The 16,314-nt window shown below is 35.7% G+C and overlaps 1 protein-coding gene across 2 annotated transcripts in view; it reads left to right on the top strand.

Moving 5' to 3' along the window:
* Positions 1–16,314, top strand: part of LOC138711713 (cholesterol transporter ABCA5-like) — a 314,480-nt gene that overhangs the window by 273,824 nt on the left and 24,342 nt on the right. For both annotated transcript variants that reach the window (XM_069842866.1, XM_069842865.1), the window contains exons 21-24: positions 1,332–1,602; positions 6,143–6,323; positions 9,043–9,379; positions 12,630–12,904. In XM_069842866.1, coding sequence (XP_069698967.1) covers positions 1,332–1,602; positions 6,143–6,323; positions 9,043–9,379; positions 12,630–12,904 — 1,064 coding nt within the window. The remainder of the gene's footprint in view (positions 1–1,331; positions 1,603–6,142; positions 6,324–9,042; positions 9,380–12,629; positions 12,905–16,314) is intronic.

The following is a 16,314-nucleotide window of genomic DNA, read 5'->3' as shown; positions in this document are numbered from 1 at the left end:
AAAGGAAAAAGAAAACTTCTGTTGGGGAAGTTTACAATTCGAAATATACAGATTTAAAAAGCCTTTTTACCTGCCCAAGAAAGGATATATTTCGGGATGAAACATAACGTCCTTAGTTCCAGGAAGTAATGAGGCACTCACCCCATACCGCCCACAGTAAATATGAGTGAACAAAAGGCAACCATTCTCGTACAACTACCTTGCATTGTAAAAATCACTTAAAAAGTAGCGTTGCCTTCATGCGGTGGAGGACGACATGATTTTTCTCGAACTATTGAGGACCGTTTTTGCAAAACTTGCTAACTGAAAAAAACTAAATTTTACAGGAGAGAGAAAAAACTGAATAGAGACAAGTAGATTATAGGTGCAACCATCACATTTTGACACGCTATAATGAAGAGAAATAATTTAATTTTACTAACATTGTGTAGAGGCTGCTTTATGTTAACGAATCCACCAAAATCTCAATTTTGCAAATTTTGCAGCTAGCAAGTTTTTGCAAAAACAGTCCTCAATTGTTCTGCACACGTCTTAACAAAGCCGTTTCCATGCAATTTGCAACCTTACCCACCCTCTTCCTAATTCTTCCAGAGAAAACCCGTGTCAAGTCTGACATGAGACTTTCAGGTTATTGCTTGACCTCTTTATTTTAAATTTAGTAGACCTATACGGAAATAGAATAAGGCAGCAATGTCACTTTTCAAACAATAGTTTGTAAATGCCTATAGTTTGAGGTTTTAGTAGGTACTTGTTTCTTACAGGGAGCAGCTAAAATGCATGTGTTCCACATCTCCTCTTATTTTCTCCTAATCCAGTAAAGCGAAACAGTGCTTGCAGTACTGTTGTGTCATTCATTTCACTCAGTTCTCTAGTTTTAGTACTTACAGTATAAAGTGTGAGTTTATCTATTGTTTTTAACTAACTAAAATGGCCGCTGTATCTTCAACCCTAACGACAAAAATAAAATCATGGATTGCGATGGACGAAGCTTTCACTACAGATGGAAAAATAGTAATGTGTCAAGTGTGCGGTAAAAAAGTCGGGTGCTGTATGAAATCACAACTGGAGAGTCTTACCTATTCTATACCTGCCAGATATTGATATTAAATAGTTTCATGATTTTACATATTTTGGTACATATTCAGCTTATTTTTCTTACGTAAATATGTACATATTTCACACCTTGATATTACATAAAAATCCGGCCCCTATTTATCACAGAAATGTCGTGTAAATGCACTCTCATCTGTTTTCGTATTGATGCAAGGTTGTTTTATCTTGCGTTGATACAAAGAGATTTATTTATTAAAGCTTGATTTTATATTTTTCAGAGACATACAAAACTCACACGAAACTTGCATTCCATAATGCAACATCAACATCTCTGGATGACTTCGTGATGGCCCTGGAGGAGAGTGGATCATCCTCCGTGGATTTGTACAATGGAAATTTCTCACTTCTCCTAGATCTGTCCCCACATATGGCAGCATTAAATGTCAACATATGGGAGATGCCTGAAATTAGTATCACTACGATATACAACGATACAGCGCAGCATTCTCTTCCCATAGTTATCAACGTACTCAGTAATGCCTTTTACAGGTTAGAAATCAGTTTTGCATATTTGGTTATAAAGAGTCATTCAAAAAGCACGCTGATTTTGATATATCAAATTATGAGCTTTATTTTTTTTAAATAATTTAAACTAGGACATAAACATGTATGACTTGAGGCTTTCCCGGCATTTGATGTAGAATAACTCTTCTCGGGTTCTCAGCCAGGTGAGTTGGAGATTTGCTTCCAAGCTTTCGACGGCTAGCTCTGCCATCTTCTTCAGGGAATGAAGTGATGTGGGATATTCTTCTGGGCCTTGCCGGCCTTCTTGGCAGCCTTTCCGGAAGCTTTGGGGGGCATGGTGCTCGTCTGATGATGAGCCCGGAGGGAGAAAACGAACGAACGAATGAATGGGGACGAAGAAAGAATGAATGATGTTTAAAATGGCAGGCAGGGTAAGCATCCCATGCCTCCATTGGTTCCTCGACAAGCAATTCGCTAACTTTAGATCGAGGTACCCAGCTATAAGCCGTTTGCCCTCTCATCTAACAGTAGTGTATTTCCCCTGTGAATGATTTTATGAACATGTATACGCTATCAGTTGAATTGTGAATGAAATGAATGAAGTGAAGTGAGCACCATGCCTCGCAGATGTTAATGAGAGGTGGAGAGTCCAGTGCTCTGGTCAGTTCTGTCCTAGTCACGTTTTTGTAGTGGCGCTAGGGAAACTCGTAACCTATTACCAACAAAGTGGTGGGCTACTCGTTTCCGTAGAAGCCGTCTGGCTGCCTGGTTGGCTGTGGCAAGTGTCGTGTGTCGTTTCGTAGGGTTTGTGTCAGTAGTGAGTAAAGAAATAGTGAATGTCACTATTTCGTCCTGTAGTCTGTTTAGTTGCCGGTCAATGTAGGATTCTATTTTCTGCATAGCAGAACGTAGAACCCCCTCGACCAGCTGTTCCGTAGTTGTTTTTTCTGTCTGTGGATCGTCTGTAGTGTTTGTCTTGGTTGTCGTTGTCTTAGCTGCATCCGCATAAGACAATTCGGGTTTGGGAAGTGTTGGGTAGAAAACGGACTGTGATGGTTTGGGTATAGGTTTCGGTATTGGTTTGTGGGTGTCTATGGGGACGTGCGTGGGATCGGTGGAGGTAAGTGATGTAGGACCATGTCTAGCCGGTATATATGCAATAGTAGGGCTTCCCACTGCGGGCCAATCAGGAGCTAGTTCCTAGTCCTGACCGCCAGGCGCATTCTGGTTGGTGGAAGCAGTGGCCAATCAATATATTTTAAGAAATACAGGAAACAAGCATGAATAATATTCACCATTCTTAATGATCTTGGGATAGAAAAAAAAAAACCGTATGGAATAGAAATTACATACAAATGTGCGTGTAATAAACAATAAGCAAACCATCTTCGATTAATCATTTCAAAACAACGTGGATATAGCGTGGATTGTGTAGGAACATAATTTCTTATATGATGCTCGCAATGTGCATCATTGTTAACTTATGAAAACAAATGAAAATTAACATGGCATATAAACACTATTTGAAGAAAGATAGGAGATATTAAGTAATATTCAGCGTTCTTAATGATCTTTGGATGGAAAATAACAATGAAATATGTATAAAATAGAAATTACATACAGGTGAGCATATAAAAAACAGTAAGTAGAATCATACTTGATTAATAAGCTTAAATTATTCCAGGTTTAGTATAAGAGTGGCCTATATCTAACGATGTCTCCCAGCAAATTACTTAATTTAAAAACAAAAAAATCGTGTTAGAAGATTGAATTTGTGTATTTTCTCTGAAACTTTCCAAATATCTCTAGGCAGTCTTTTACATTATATTGCCGAAAATTGGTTTATAGCGCAACATTGGCAGTGATGAAAGTGTGAAATATTCGTTCAGTGGCCGGTGGATACTCTACATTGACCGAACATACTATGCCTAATTCTTGGGAACAGTGAAGAACCGATTTTATTGCACTAACAGTCACATTGTCACGAACCACAAGTTGCGCAACAGTAAACTGCTCCATGGCTGGACACACAATGACAAGACTCGAGAAATTCAGACTGCAGCAACAATCGGAATGTTTATGAATATCGAAATGAAATAAAACAATGTCGACAACTGACAAACAAAAAAATACCAAGCGATTCAAAACTGGCGTGCTTTTTGAAAGACCCTTTACTTCAGAAACCTAAGTAATTTGAAACAAAACATTTTGTGACGAGAAATAAGTTACAAGTATTCTCAAAACTACATACTTCATTGGGATATAATTTATAGCAGTTTGTTTATATATTTTGTTAGCTTATTTAATTATCGTGACCTGATCATAAATAGGAGTGGATCAGGACAGCACGTTTGCACATCTCCTTCTTATGTTAGATTAGGTTCTTTTCAAACTGAAATGACGAGTGAAGATTTTGTCACAGTTAAAATTACTCTAACCTAACCTACCCTAACATAAAAAGGAGCTTTGAAAGTATTTTATCTTATATTTCCAGTGTTCCTGACCATCTTGAAAAATATGTAAGAATTTAAAATATACAATCTGGATATCCATGCTTTGTTAAAAAAACATATGCATATTAAACGGTTAGGTTAGGTTAGGTTAGGTTAGAGTAATTTTAACTGTGACAAAATCTTCACTCGTCATTTCAGTTTGAAAAGAACCTAACCTAACATAAAAAGGAGATGTGCAAACGTGCTGTCCTGATCCACTCCTATCATAAATGCAGAATTTCTCAGAAGTAACTTTATTGAATTCAAGATGATGGTTACCATTCTTCTTTGGTTACCAAGAGGTCAGTTCCTTACAAGCATCAACTCATCACTTGTTGGACACATACACACGCATGCATACAGTGGCGGCTCCTGCGTATTTCTTAAGAGGAGGAAAGAAGTTAACAGCACGAAATGATACCTTCTTGAATAAAACATGCTACAAATTAGCCTACATGCATACATTTAAGACCAGGTAGTGTTGTATAGCAATAATCTTGTAAACTGAGTTTCCTAAATTTTCCAAAATATATAATGTTTTCACTTTCATTATTGAATAATTGCACAAATTAACAACTACAAGGAAATTCACAACCTCGCAGCATTTCTCGCGCACACTACAGCATCACACATGTTGGAAGAGACAATAGCTACTAACACGTAATTGGAACCGTTTTACGGAAATGGGAATGGGAAATAATCTGAGGAAAGCGAAAACACTGCACCCACCCACGTGATCTGTGTTGTTACATGTACATTTTACAAGATCAGTATCACATGCTTTTGAAGAATGTCAGGTCTTGTAGCTGTTGCCCTGTCTAGTAGACAATGAATGGAAGTGAATTTCAGGGGCCAAAAGACCTGCGATACTAACATAGAACTAACTACTTCCTCTTTGTTTTATATAAACCCAACTTTAACTTCCAAATATCCTTGAAAGATTCAAACCATGAATAGTAGCCTATATAAAGTGCAATGAATAATATTTATTTACAATTTAAAAAAAAGTTTAAGCTTATATGGTATCTTTCATAGCTTTGCGTTAAAACCATTTTTATTGTGTCTCCTAGATGTGTTATAGTCTGGTTGAATGCGAAATCGTTAGGTGGCAGCGGTAGCGAGCTTGCTGCAAGACTAGTCGGTTTCTATTTCCCGCCCATGCGCTGATTCAGAGGAGGATCTCCTCCCTATCCGTTCATTTACTTGCTTCAAAACTCTGCTTCTTTCTCTGGCCGCTAGTGCGCTGTTGTCTATGTGTGTTAACTGCAGTAGAGGAGGAATGGATTGACTTTCCTCCACACAAACAATCTCGCATCTTTCTCACAGTTTTCTAGCAGCACATGAGCATGCGTCGTTTAAAACTCGATCAACCGAGGTTTTCTTATGTATGTATGTATGTATGTATTTATTCACACTGCAATGGGTATATACCTGGTGGCAGTGGTAACTAATTACACTCAATAATGACAATAATAAACTTATTAATTAAAAATACAGTTAATAATACCAATAATTAATACTAACAATAATTTATGATAATAATAATAATAATAATAATAATAATAATAGTAATGGTAATGGTAATAGTAGTAGTAATAATAATGATAATGATAATGATAATAATAGGGAATATCCTAAATTAAATGAAGCACTATCACTTAAAATAACATTTAAAATAAATCTAATTTGTATCTTAAATCTAAGTTCGAACTAAAACCCACGAGTATGATATGTTCATATGTTATAGCTGAGAACTTAAAAATGATCGAATCTTCCTTGAATTTCAAGGCACATATTTTACTTGGTATTTACTTTCAAAATAAAGAAAAAAATGTGAGGAGGACGTTCCTCCCTTCCCTCCCCTGAGGAACCGCCACTGCATGCATAACAATTCGACTTCCCAGTCAGGTGAGTCTACCTGACATTAAGTTTTGTGACCGTAGTTATGTTGCTATGTTTCAGTAATGATTTCGGATAATACCGGTACGAAAATTTTCTAAATGACTTAGGCCACGATCCCAATTAGTTCAGATTAGCAGGGTTGTAATGTACTCATTTCTTTTATTTTACAGGATGCTGGTGCATAAAAAGAAATTCGATCATGAACCTATAATTGTGAAGACGCACCCTTTCCAACAGACTTCACAGCCCGAGGAGTTTAACATGGGCACCTTTTCTTCTGCCATATTTCTTGGCATGATTTTTGTTCTGGTTCCTGTCAGTTTGGCAGTAGATATGGTTTATGATCGAGAAGTGAGTACTTGAATCTATATAAAATACAGTATTTTATTGCATGTAAAAATATATGGAGCGAAATGTTGCTATAAGAGTATCTTGGTGACGTATTGTTTACATGGAATTGATAAAAATTACTTTTTATATTCTGCTTTTGTGGCACAAAAGTTGCCTGTGTTATTAAAGTGTATTGTATAGACAGTAAGGTCTGGGTTTTGTTTTATGATATTTTCTGGTATTATTTTTTCTCATATTTATGTAAATTATTTTACAATTTTGAACAAGAGCCAGAACAGGTCACATTGTCACACAATTGTACCTACACCGATTTCACATTTCTGATAAATAATCCTACTTGTCTGTGGTGAAATAATCATGATGAAGATCTGGAACACCCATTTTGAATCTTGCGTACTGTACACTACTTTTAACACTTGAATATAATTAATTGATTAACTAGCGGACTTACTCATGTTAATTATGTACGATTTGTGCGGCTTACAGCTGTTTCAGTGCGTCACGCACCATCCTCAGAGCCTACTAGATCTCGGCGTCATCTCGAACTTCTCTGCCTGTTGTGTGGGTGCGTTTGATTGTTGAAAGGTGTTGAAGAGTGTTTGATTGTTGAAAGGTGTTGAAGAGTGGAGTCAAATAGTGTTGACTCCACTCTTCAACACCTTTCAACAATCAAACACACCCACATAACAGGCAGAGAAGTTCGAGATGACGCCGAGATCTAGTAGGCTCTGAGGATGGTGCGTGAAGCACTGAAACAGCTGTAAGCCGCACAAATCTTACATAATTAACACGAGTAAGTCCGCTAGTTAATCAAATAATTATATCTGGAACACATTCTTCTATACTGTCCATCCATAAACCACAAAAGAAGTAAATTAAAATCATCAGTACCAGTTGCAGAAGACACAGCCCTGTAGTATATTTTGACTATGCCCCAACTCTGGCTACTAGCAACAGGCATCTACAGGGTGTTACATAAATACTTTGACAAACCTTGGGGGCATGTTAGTCACATCAAAACAAGAAAAAAAGTTCATATAAACATATGTTCAAAAATCCTTAGTTTTTTAGTTATTAATGAAAGAACAAAATGAAACATCTGTTAGATATTGTCAGCTTGGTAGCAAGTGTTGCAGCTTTAATCAATTCAGAAACTCATAACAAATGTTCAAAATTTACACAAATGACAAATGACTGTAGTAAACAAGTATCCTTGGCAACACATATCTATATGAAAATTACTAAATTTCAACATGGAAAAAAAATGTGTCTGCAGTACAGTATGTCTGTACATAACCTATAAACATATTGTCCAATTATCCGGCACTGGCTTCGTCTCACAGTTGCCAGATACGAGGAATTCTACTTTATTACTTTACTCTGTCCATTAAACAACAATAAGTAATCACAACATTCAAGGCTTTGCAATTATACCATCAGATGTCATGGCGTATGTGATTCCATTTTAGTGTTTAGTGGTTGCCATTCCTTGTCGACGAAGATAAATGAACTTTATCAATTGAGTACGATGGAGTTCAAGGATCAAGAAAAGTTTCGTGCATAGTAGCCTATGTGTTGTAAGCATAGTACAATTTGTGGAAGAATAATGTTTATATTGAGTAATACTAACTATTGAATTGAGATGTATATTGAATTAAATTAATTTTTATACTGTATTTAGAAGAATATGTCGTATGTATAATTTAATTTCCCATTTTCTGAGGAAAAAAGAAAGAAAAGTGATTGTCAAATAGAAGTCTAATGGCTGTCTTGTATTGTATTGTATTGTATTTATTAACATTCCATAGTATTCATACATTGCTTTACAGCTAGAATATGGAACAAGTCAAAAACTTAATACTATTATAAAGTCTTAATTTATAGTCACAGTCTAGATGAAATATATACAGATGAGATTTACAATATAGTCTATTAGTAAAACACAAAGTTTTAGTATCAATTTCATGAAGCGTTATTGAATGTCATGAATTCACCTACAGAATAGAAGGCATGAGAAATTAGGTACTTCTTTAATTTGGTTCTAAATAATTTTATGTTTTGAGTTTCACTTTTTATATCGATAGGGAGGCTATTAAAAATTTTTACTGCCATATAACGCACTCCTTTTTGATAGCACGATAGACTTGCCGATGGAGTATGAAAGTCATTTTTTTGACGTGTATTTATGCTATGAACTGTTGAATTAGTTACAAAGTTTTCACGATTGCATACGAGGAAGATTATTAATGAAAAGATATACTGACAAGCCATGGGCATTATTTGTAGTTTCTTGAAAATAGTCCTACATGATTCCCTAGATTTGGCACCTACTATTATTCTAATTACTCTTTTTTGTAATAGGAATATACTGTTACTATCTGTGGAATTTCCCCAGAATATTATTCCAAAACTCATTACCGAGTGGAAGTATGCAAAGTATATTGTTTTTAAGATATTGATATTTACTATCTTTTGCATAGATCTAATAGCAAAACATGCTGAATTTAGTTTGGGGGTAATTTCTTTAATATGATTTTTCCAATTTAACACATTATCGATTTTTAAGCCAAGAAATGTGAAAATGATATGAAATAAAAATAGTGTAGTTTTCTGTGTTATTTGTATGTTGTTCAGCTTAACATTCACTCTTTTTTCTGTCACTATGACAACATTGTATTTTCCTAAAGTTGCTTACACTACATGTACTCTTGCTCCACAGATAAAGGCTAAGAATCAGCTTCGGGTGAACGGGCTGTCATTCTTCATGTATTTCTTCACCTACTTCGTGGTGCTTGCTGCGTTGATGCTGTTCATCTGTATAGCCCTCCTAATACTAATTTTTGTATTCGATCTGCCATCCCTGCGGGAGCCACCTGCATTCTGCACCATGGGCACGCTCATCGTCCTCTACTGTCCTGCCTCCATCTTGTTTGCCACGTGTGTTTCCTATATTTTTGATAAGATGGACTCGGCGCAATCCATACTCCCAAATATTGCCACATTCCTTGGTCTTATTCCTTTCCTATTGGTTATGTTCCTTGATATGTTAAGGATAGGTGAGTACTATTTGATATCGTGCATATTAGACTTTGGAAATAAGTAGGATCTTCTTCAGTTACAAATTATTTGGGTTTAATTGCATACTGTATCTGTAGTAATTTTACTACATTTTCACATATGATAGAGACTGTTAATACGAGGGGGATCCAGGAAATAACAACTGTTCGCGCATACCCACCGAGCAGCTGACTCCCCTTCCTTGTTTGAAGGTCAACTGGCTTCCTTAACATGTGTTCTCATAATGTTGTGAGTACTGGTTGCAACAAGTCGCCATTGTGCATTTTGTGTTACTTCAAAATGAACGACGTGATCGATAATCCCGCCGACTGTGAGGTGAGGAGTGTGATTCGATTTTTGAATGCCCGACATTTGAAACCTGCAGAAATTTACCGGCAATTGAAAGAAGTGTATGGTGATACTGTAATGAATGAAAGAAATGTGAGAAAATGGTGCGAAATGTTCAACAATGGGCGAACAAATGTCCACGATGAAACTCGACCCGGATGCCCATCACTCATCACAGAAGACTAAAGTGAACAACAGAATCTTGCAAGACAGGCGCACATCACTCGACGAATTGCATATTGCCTTTCCTGACATTTCTCGTTCTTTGCTTGGTGAAATTGTGTCGCTACATCTTGGCTACCACAAAATCTGTGCACGATGGGTTCCACGGCAACTGAGTGACCAACACAAAACTCAGAGAATGGCCTCAGCATTGACATTCTTGATGCGATATCACACAGATGGAGACGCCTTTCTTGATCAAATTGTGACTGGTGATGAGACCTGGGTGTCTCACAACACCCCAGAGACCAAGCGCCAATCACGTCAGTGGCATCATCCCTCATCACCCAAGAAACTGAGAAAATTCAAACAGACTCTCTCAACACAAAAAGTCATGGCTACTATATTTTGGGATCGCAAAGGTGTTCTTTTGCTGGATTTCATGCCAAAAGGCACTACGATCAATGCAAATCGTTATTGTGAGACTTTACGAAAACTATGGCGAGCCATTCCAAAACAAGAGGCGAGGAATGCTTTTGAGAGGAGTTGTGCTTCTTCACGACAAGGCAATTCTCGAGTTGAAGCAGCAGTGTGCGGGCGGGGGGGCCCGCACACTGCTGCTTCAACTCGAGAATTGCTGGATCAATTCGGTTGGGAAATCTTTGATCATCCGTTTTATAGTCCAGACCTTGCTCCTAGCGATTTTCACCTTTTCACTAAGCTGAAAGATTTTCTGGGTGGTACGCGTTTTGGAAGTGATGAAGAGTTGAAGAAGACAGTGAACACCTGGCTTAATGAACTGGCAGCAGAGGAGTATAACACGGGAATTCTAAAGCTAGTGAACAGATACGACAAATGTTTAAATGTAGGTGGTGATTATGTAGAGAAGTAAAGGAAGCTTCAGTTATGTAACAGACTTTGTTTTTTCAAATAAATATATTTTTTTTAATTTTTACAACAAAACGGTCGTTATTTCCTGGATCCCCCTCGTAGAACAGAATGTAGCACTGTAAATTTTGTTTGAAGAGAATGTTGAAAACTAATATTTACAAAATACTACTCATAGAGCAGGTCAACATGGCAACGTCTAGATTTGTTTGGTGAGGTAATTTCATAATAATACATTTCTCAGCAGTCTTCTGTAATTGTTTTTAACGTAAATACAAAAGGTCAATGCATATAACTTAGTGCAGTATATAAGAACTTAAATAATGGATTCCACCATTGAATGGATTGCCAAATCAGTGAAATCAATGCTCGCACCACAAACACTTAACTAATAGAAGTATATTGGCCTATTATGAAGTTTAAGAGGAATCATATGGCTTTTCAATATGTTGTTTTAATGATCACAATTTTATAATTAAGAAATATAAGAGCAACACAACATTTTAGTTACAATTTTATCACATATAATTTTAATATCTGTATTCATTTAAATTTCAGATTGTTATATATCATAGAGTTAACCATGTAAATAGTTGTTTATTAATATACACAAGATTGTAAATATCAAGTAACTGGTACACATTTCACAACAAAGATATAGTAAAATTTTATAAAATATTGTGAGTCAAATGTCTGATGATGCCCAAGGGCGAAAACGTTTGCATTTCAATTTTATAATATGCAATGATCATTTACATTTGTAAGTGTTATTGATTTTAAACTATGACTAGTGGCTTGTGCAGCAAATGCTGCAAACTAAGTTCATTAGACGTTCAAATAAACATTTTTCAGATTTATTTTCAATTAAGAATACCAGATATTCTGAAAGTTATTTGCTTCCATAATAATGAAAGATACTCTCTCTAGAGCCAATACTGAAGAGAATGACGCATAAAAATATCTACACCGCACCGCCATTAAATATATGAAAAAGACCCAACCCCACTTGATTAATAACTGTAAAAATATTTGATTTTTAATAATATTATTATCTTACGTAAGTTTTATAGCTTTCAGTAACATATACTATATATACTATATAGCCGCCACTCAGTAAAATATAGAAATCAAAATCTAATTTAAGTTATTCTCTACATATACTTATATAACCCCAAAACGTTTCACTTTCATATCATCAATATAGCATTAATATGTATAATTAATGAAAAATAGTCACATCATGGCATTAACTACAATAATATTTCATTTCTAATGGTAATAATGTCATCAAACCACCTCAAGTTTTGTAGTTTTTAATATCCAATACACAGCCGTACCCAGAAAATTACACACCACAGAATCGAACCTGTAAATTGTTTTTAGTAAGTTAAGTTTTTAATAACCAATTTAATTTGAGCTCTAAATATGTCAGCATTCTTGCAGATCATGGCCTTCGTGTAATATTGTTTACTGTAATGTGTGTTTTGTTTTATTCTGAAATGCAATTAGCTAGTTCTCAAAACTGACGACAGATGGATTTTGGAAAATAGGAAAATTATGTTGAAAAATTGACATTTTACTGAAAACTACTATTTTTCTGAAAAATTTTGAGTTCCAAGCTTCAAAATGAGGGGTCATTTATTAAAATCCGTTTGGCTGTTTTCCCGTAATTTCCATTACCAGTTCAAATTATATACGTATATAGATATGTCATTAGACTGATCTCTAAATAAAATTATTAGATTATATTACATTATATTGACTATCGGAACATATCTATCATCATGCTTTCTAAGATAAGTAAAAGTGCTAATTAGTGATTGAGTGGCTAAGCTGTGTTGTGGCTTGCAGGTGGTCGAGCAGCCCTCGCTCTGCACGTAGTGTTCTCCCTGCTCAACACCATGTACCTGCCCTACGCAATAGTGTACTTCGTGGATCGAGTTCACCTCATGTGCCGTGTCAACTTAGCCTGTACGAACCTCACGCTTGCTGACTACCTCACGGACGAAATTATCGTCATGCTAGTTGGCATCCTCCTACATATTCCCATCTGGTTCTTCGTCCTCCTCATACTCGACATCAAGAAGTCTGGGGGAAGAGCAAGTGACGTCTTCAAGCATTTTCTGGTAAGATCTGCAGATGAGCAATACTTCGCAACCACATCACAAACGTTACTGAAACAAAAATTGTAGTTATTGTGATGTACCGAAGTACATTTATCTATCTATCTATCTATCTATCTATCTATCTATCTATCTATCTATCTATCTATCTATCTATCTATCTATCTATCTATCTATCTATCTATCTATGTATTTATTTATTCATTCACTTATTTATTCATTCACTTGTTCAGTTTGATTCATTCACTTATTTTATTTTATTTTATTTATTTATTTATTTATTCAGTTTGATTCATTCACTTATTTTATTTTATTTTATTTATTTATTTATTTTATTTTATTTATTTATTTAACCTGGTAGAGATAAGGCCATCAGGCCTTCTCTTCCCCTCTACCAAGGGATTACAACTACAATATTAAGAATACAATTATAATTATAATTACAATTAATATTAAATTTACAAATACAATAAAAATCAAAGTACTAAAAGATTAACTGATTAATAAAAGCTAGACAGTTTATTGTAAAAGCTAAGAAGAGAGAAATATTTTTTTTTATTAATTAAGTAAAAATTAAACCTGCTCTACGCAGTAAGAAAATGCTTAATAAGCTTGCTTTTGAACGCTACTAAATTCCGACAGTCTCTGATGTCACTGGGTAGGGTATTCCACAAGCGCGAGAGCGAGATTGTGTATGATGATGAATACGATGATGTCTTATGTGTTGGTATGGCTAGTATGCGGCTATTTTGCGTGCGTGTGAAGAGATTATGATATGATGACAGGTAACTGAAACGGGAGGCAAGGTAGGTAGGTGTAGAGGTGTGAAGGACTTGGAAAAGGAGAACAAGAGAATGAAAATTTCTACGTTCGTTAAGCCGTAGCCAGTTTAGAGTTTGGAAGGACGGGGTAATGTGGTCAGCACGACGGACATCGCAGACGAAGCGAACACAAGAATTATGAACACGTTGTAATTTTTGCAACTGGTTGACATTGAGGTCAGTCAGTAGAAAATCACAATAATCGAAGTGGGGCATTACTAGTGTTTCCATTAGTATTTTCTTGAGTGATAGCAGAAGGAATTTTCGAATGCTGTTTAAGGAATGTATTATGGAAAGCACTTTTTTTGGTAATATGGTTACTTGGTTATTCCACTTTAAATGTGTATCAAAGTAAACTCCAAGGTTTTTAACACAGGAAGCAAAAGGGATTATTGTGTCGTTCAACTTGACTGGAAGAGCAGGAGTAATGTTGCATAATAGACGTTGATGTCCCATATGATATTTCCGTGTGGGAATTCTGTGTTATCATATGATGAAGGATGGGTGGAGCAGAGAAAAATTCTCTCCAGCATCAGAACTAGAACCCGGGTTTTCAGCTCTACGTGCTGACGCTTTATCCATTAAGCCACACCAGATTCCAGTTCCGATGCCGGATTGAATCTTCTCAGCTTTAAGTTCCACCTCTTAGTTTCCCTTTAGTGGCCAACCCTCATGTACTGTGTCACAGATGTGTGACAGTGGCACAATGTCCAACACACTATGTGCAGAGGTGCACTCATTATAAGCGACTAAGTGGCTGGGATCCGACAGAATAAGCGTTGTTTTAAATCACTGAGTGATTATTTACGCATATCAAGCGAAAATAATCACTTAGTGATTTAAAATAGCGCTTATTCTGTCGGATCCCAGCCACTTAGTCACTCATAATGAGTGCACCTCTGCAAATCATCTGTAGTAGTATGTCTCACGTATGCACGAAGTAATAATGTCTTATTCTGATTACTTAAGTTACTCTCTTTTCTGAATGCATATGGATCTTGTAATTCAAGAGTTTTGAAAGATATGTTATGCAGTGGCGTAGCGTCAATGTAAGCTAAAAAGCTCAGCTTTCCCAGTTGATAATAATTTCATAATAAACCTGCAATCTAGGGACAAAATTATTTATTAATTTTAATAGAATTTATATTTACGCGTTAAATATTGTGATGCGGCAGCTCAGGATGATTTGTGATGCAGCAGTAAACAAGAAGCCTGCACACACCAGCTTCCAAGCAGACTGGTTTCTTCTGTGTAACCCACCCTGCAGATTTTCCATCCCTTTCTATCTAAACTACCCTGGTCGCAAGGGTAGCAAGAAGCTAGATTTTACATTGAAAATAAGTAGTTTCCGAGTTATCCCTTTTCATCAGTTGTGTTCAGTTGAAGTGTTAGTGTGCATTGTGGCTGATATAATAAATAATGAGCGAAATAACAGTTCCTGATACCAATTTACTTGAATTTTTTAGGACAATTCTATTATCAAGTTCCTATTCGGACTGAAAGTATAAAAATCTTCAGAGAACTAAAAATCTTACCTGTACCCTGCATATATATTTTTGAAACAGTGTGCTTTATTCATCAAAACATAGATTCCTTTAAAACAAATTCAACATATCATGAGTATAACACCAGAACATCCCAAAACATACATCTGAATTACCACAGGCTTACCAGAAGTCTTAACAGCATATCACATAGAGGCAGCAATTTGTATAATAAACTTCCACAGAAAATCAAAGAACTTAACATAAGAAAATTAAAAAAAGAGGTAAAGAACATTTTATTGACACATATGCCATTTTGCACAAATGAATATCTAAATTTAAAATTTTAGAATTTAACGTTTCTTGATACTGCCCTTGACCATTTATGTTTCAGGTAACTCACAGTTTAAGAAAAGACAGGGAAAAGCAAAAAGAGAAGATACTAGATAGAACAGTGGAGACTGAAGATCAAGCTTGTCCTATAATATTAAATTGTTAAATTTATTTAGAATTAAGTCTAATTTTGTATTATATTGTATGTTATGTCATTTTTCTTGTGTACTGACGACGCCATGAATGCTTGTAATTCTATTCGGCTAATAAAGATCTAATCTAATCTAATCTAATCTAATCTATCAAGACTGACTTACGAACAAAAGTGTGATCTAAAAAACAAATTACCGACTCCCTTGCTGTCAATGAAGGACACAACTAAAAGACAGACGCATACTTACGTACTGTATCTATTGACCGTTAATATTGTGATTCCTCTAACTATGACAGGGAGTGAGCTAATGTTATACGTATACGTGTCTATTTGATGTGTAAACCGTGAAATCATATTTTACTACATACCATTTGAGGTCATGCCTTATTGGTGTTACTTACGATGTTCCAACCAATCTTCGACTGCTGACTTGACATTGACTACTATTTATTTTAAGACTATATTTTTGTAATATATTTTCTCATATTGCATGAAAGACAACTTGAATTAGCTTCCCCTGCTCAAAATTTCATGCTACGCCACTGATGTTATGTTGAGTGTACTTTATTGAGATGTGAAATGGTAAAATTTTAGGTACTATGACTTACTGGACCTAATTTG

Source organism: Periplaneta americana, chromosome 13 (assembly GCF_040183065.1).
Source record: "Periplaneta americana isolate PAMFEO1 chromosome 13, P.americana_PAMFEO1_priV1, whole genome shotgun sequence".
Classification (NCBI taxonomy): domain Eukaryota; kingdom Metazoa; phylum Arthropoda; class Insecta; order Blattodea; family Blattidae; genus Periplaneta; species Periplaneta americana.
The sequence above is the reverse complement of the archived record's forward strand: the minus strand, read 5'-3'. Positions and strand labels throughout refer to the sequence as shown.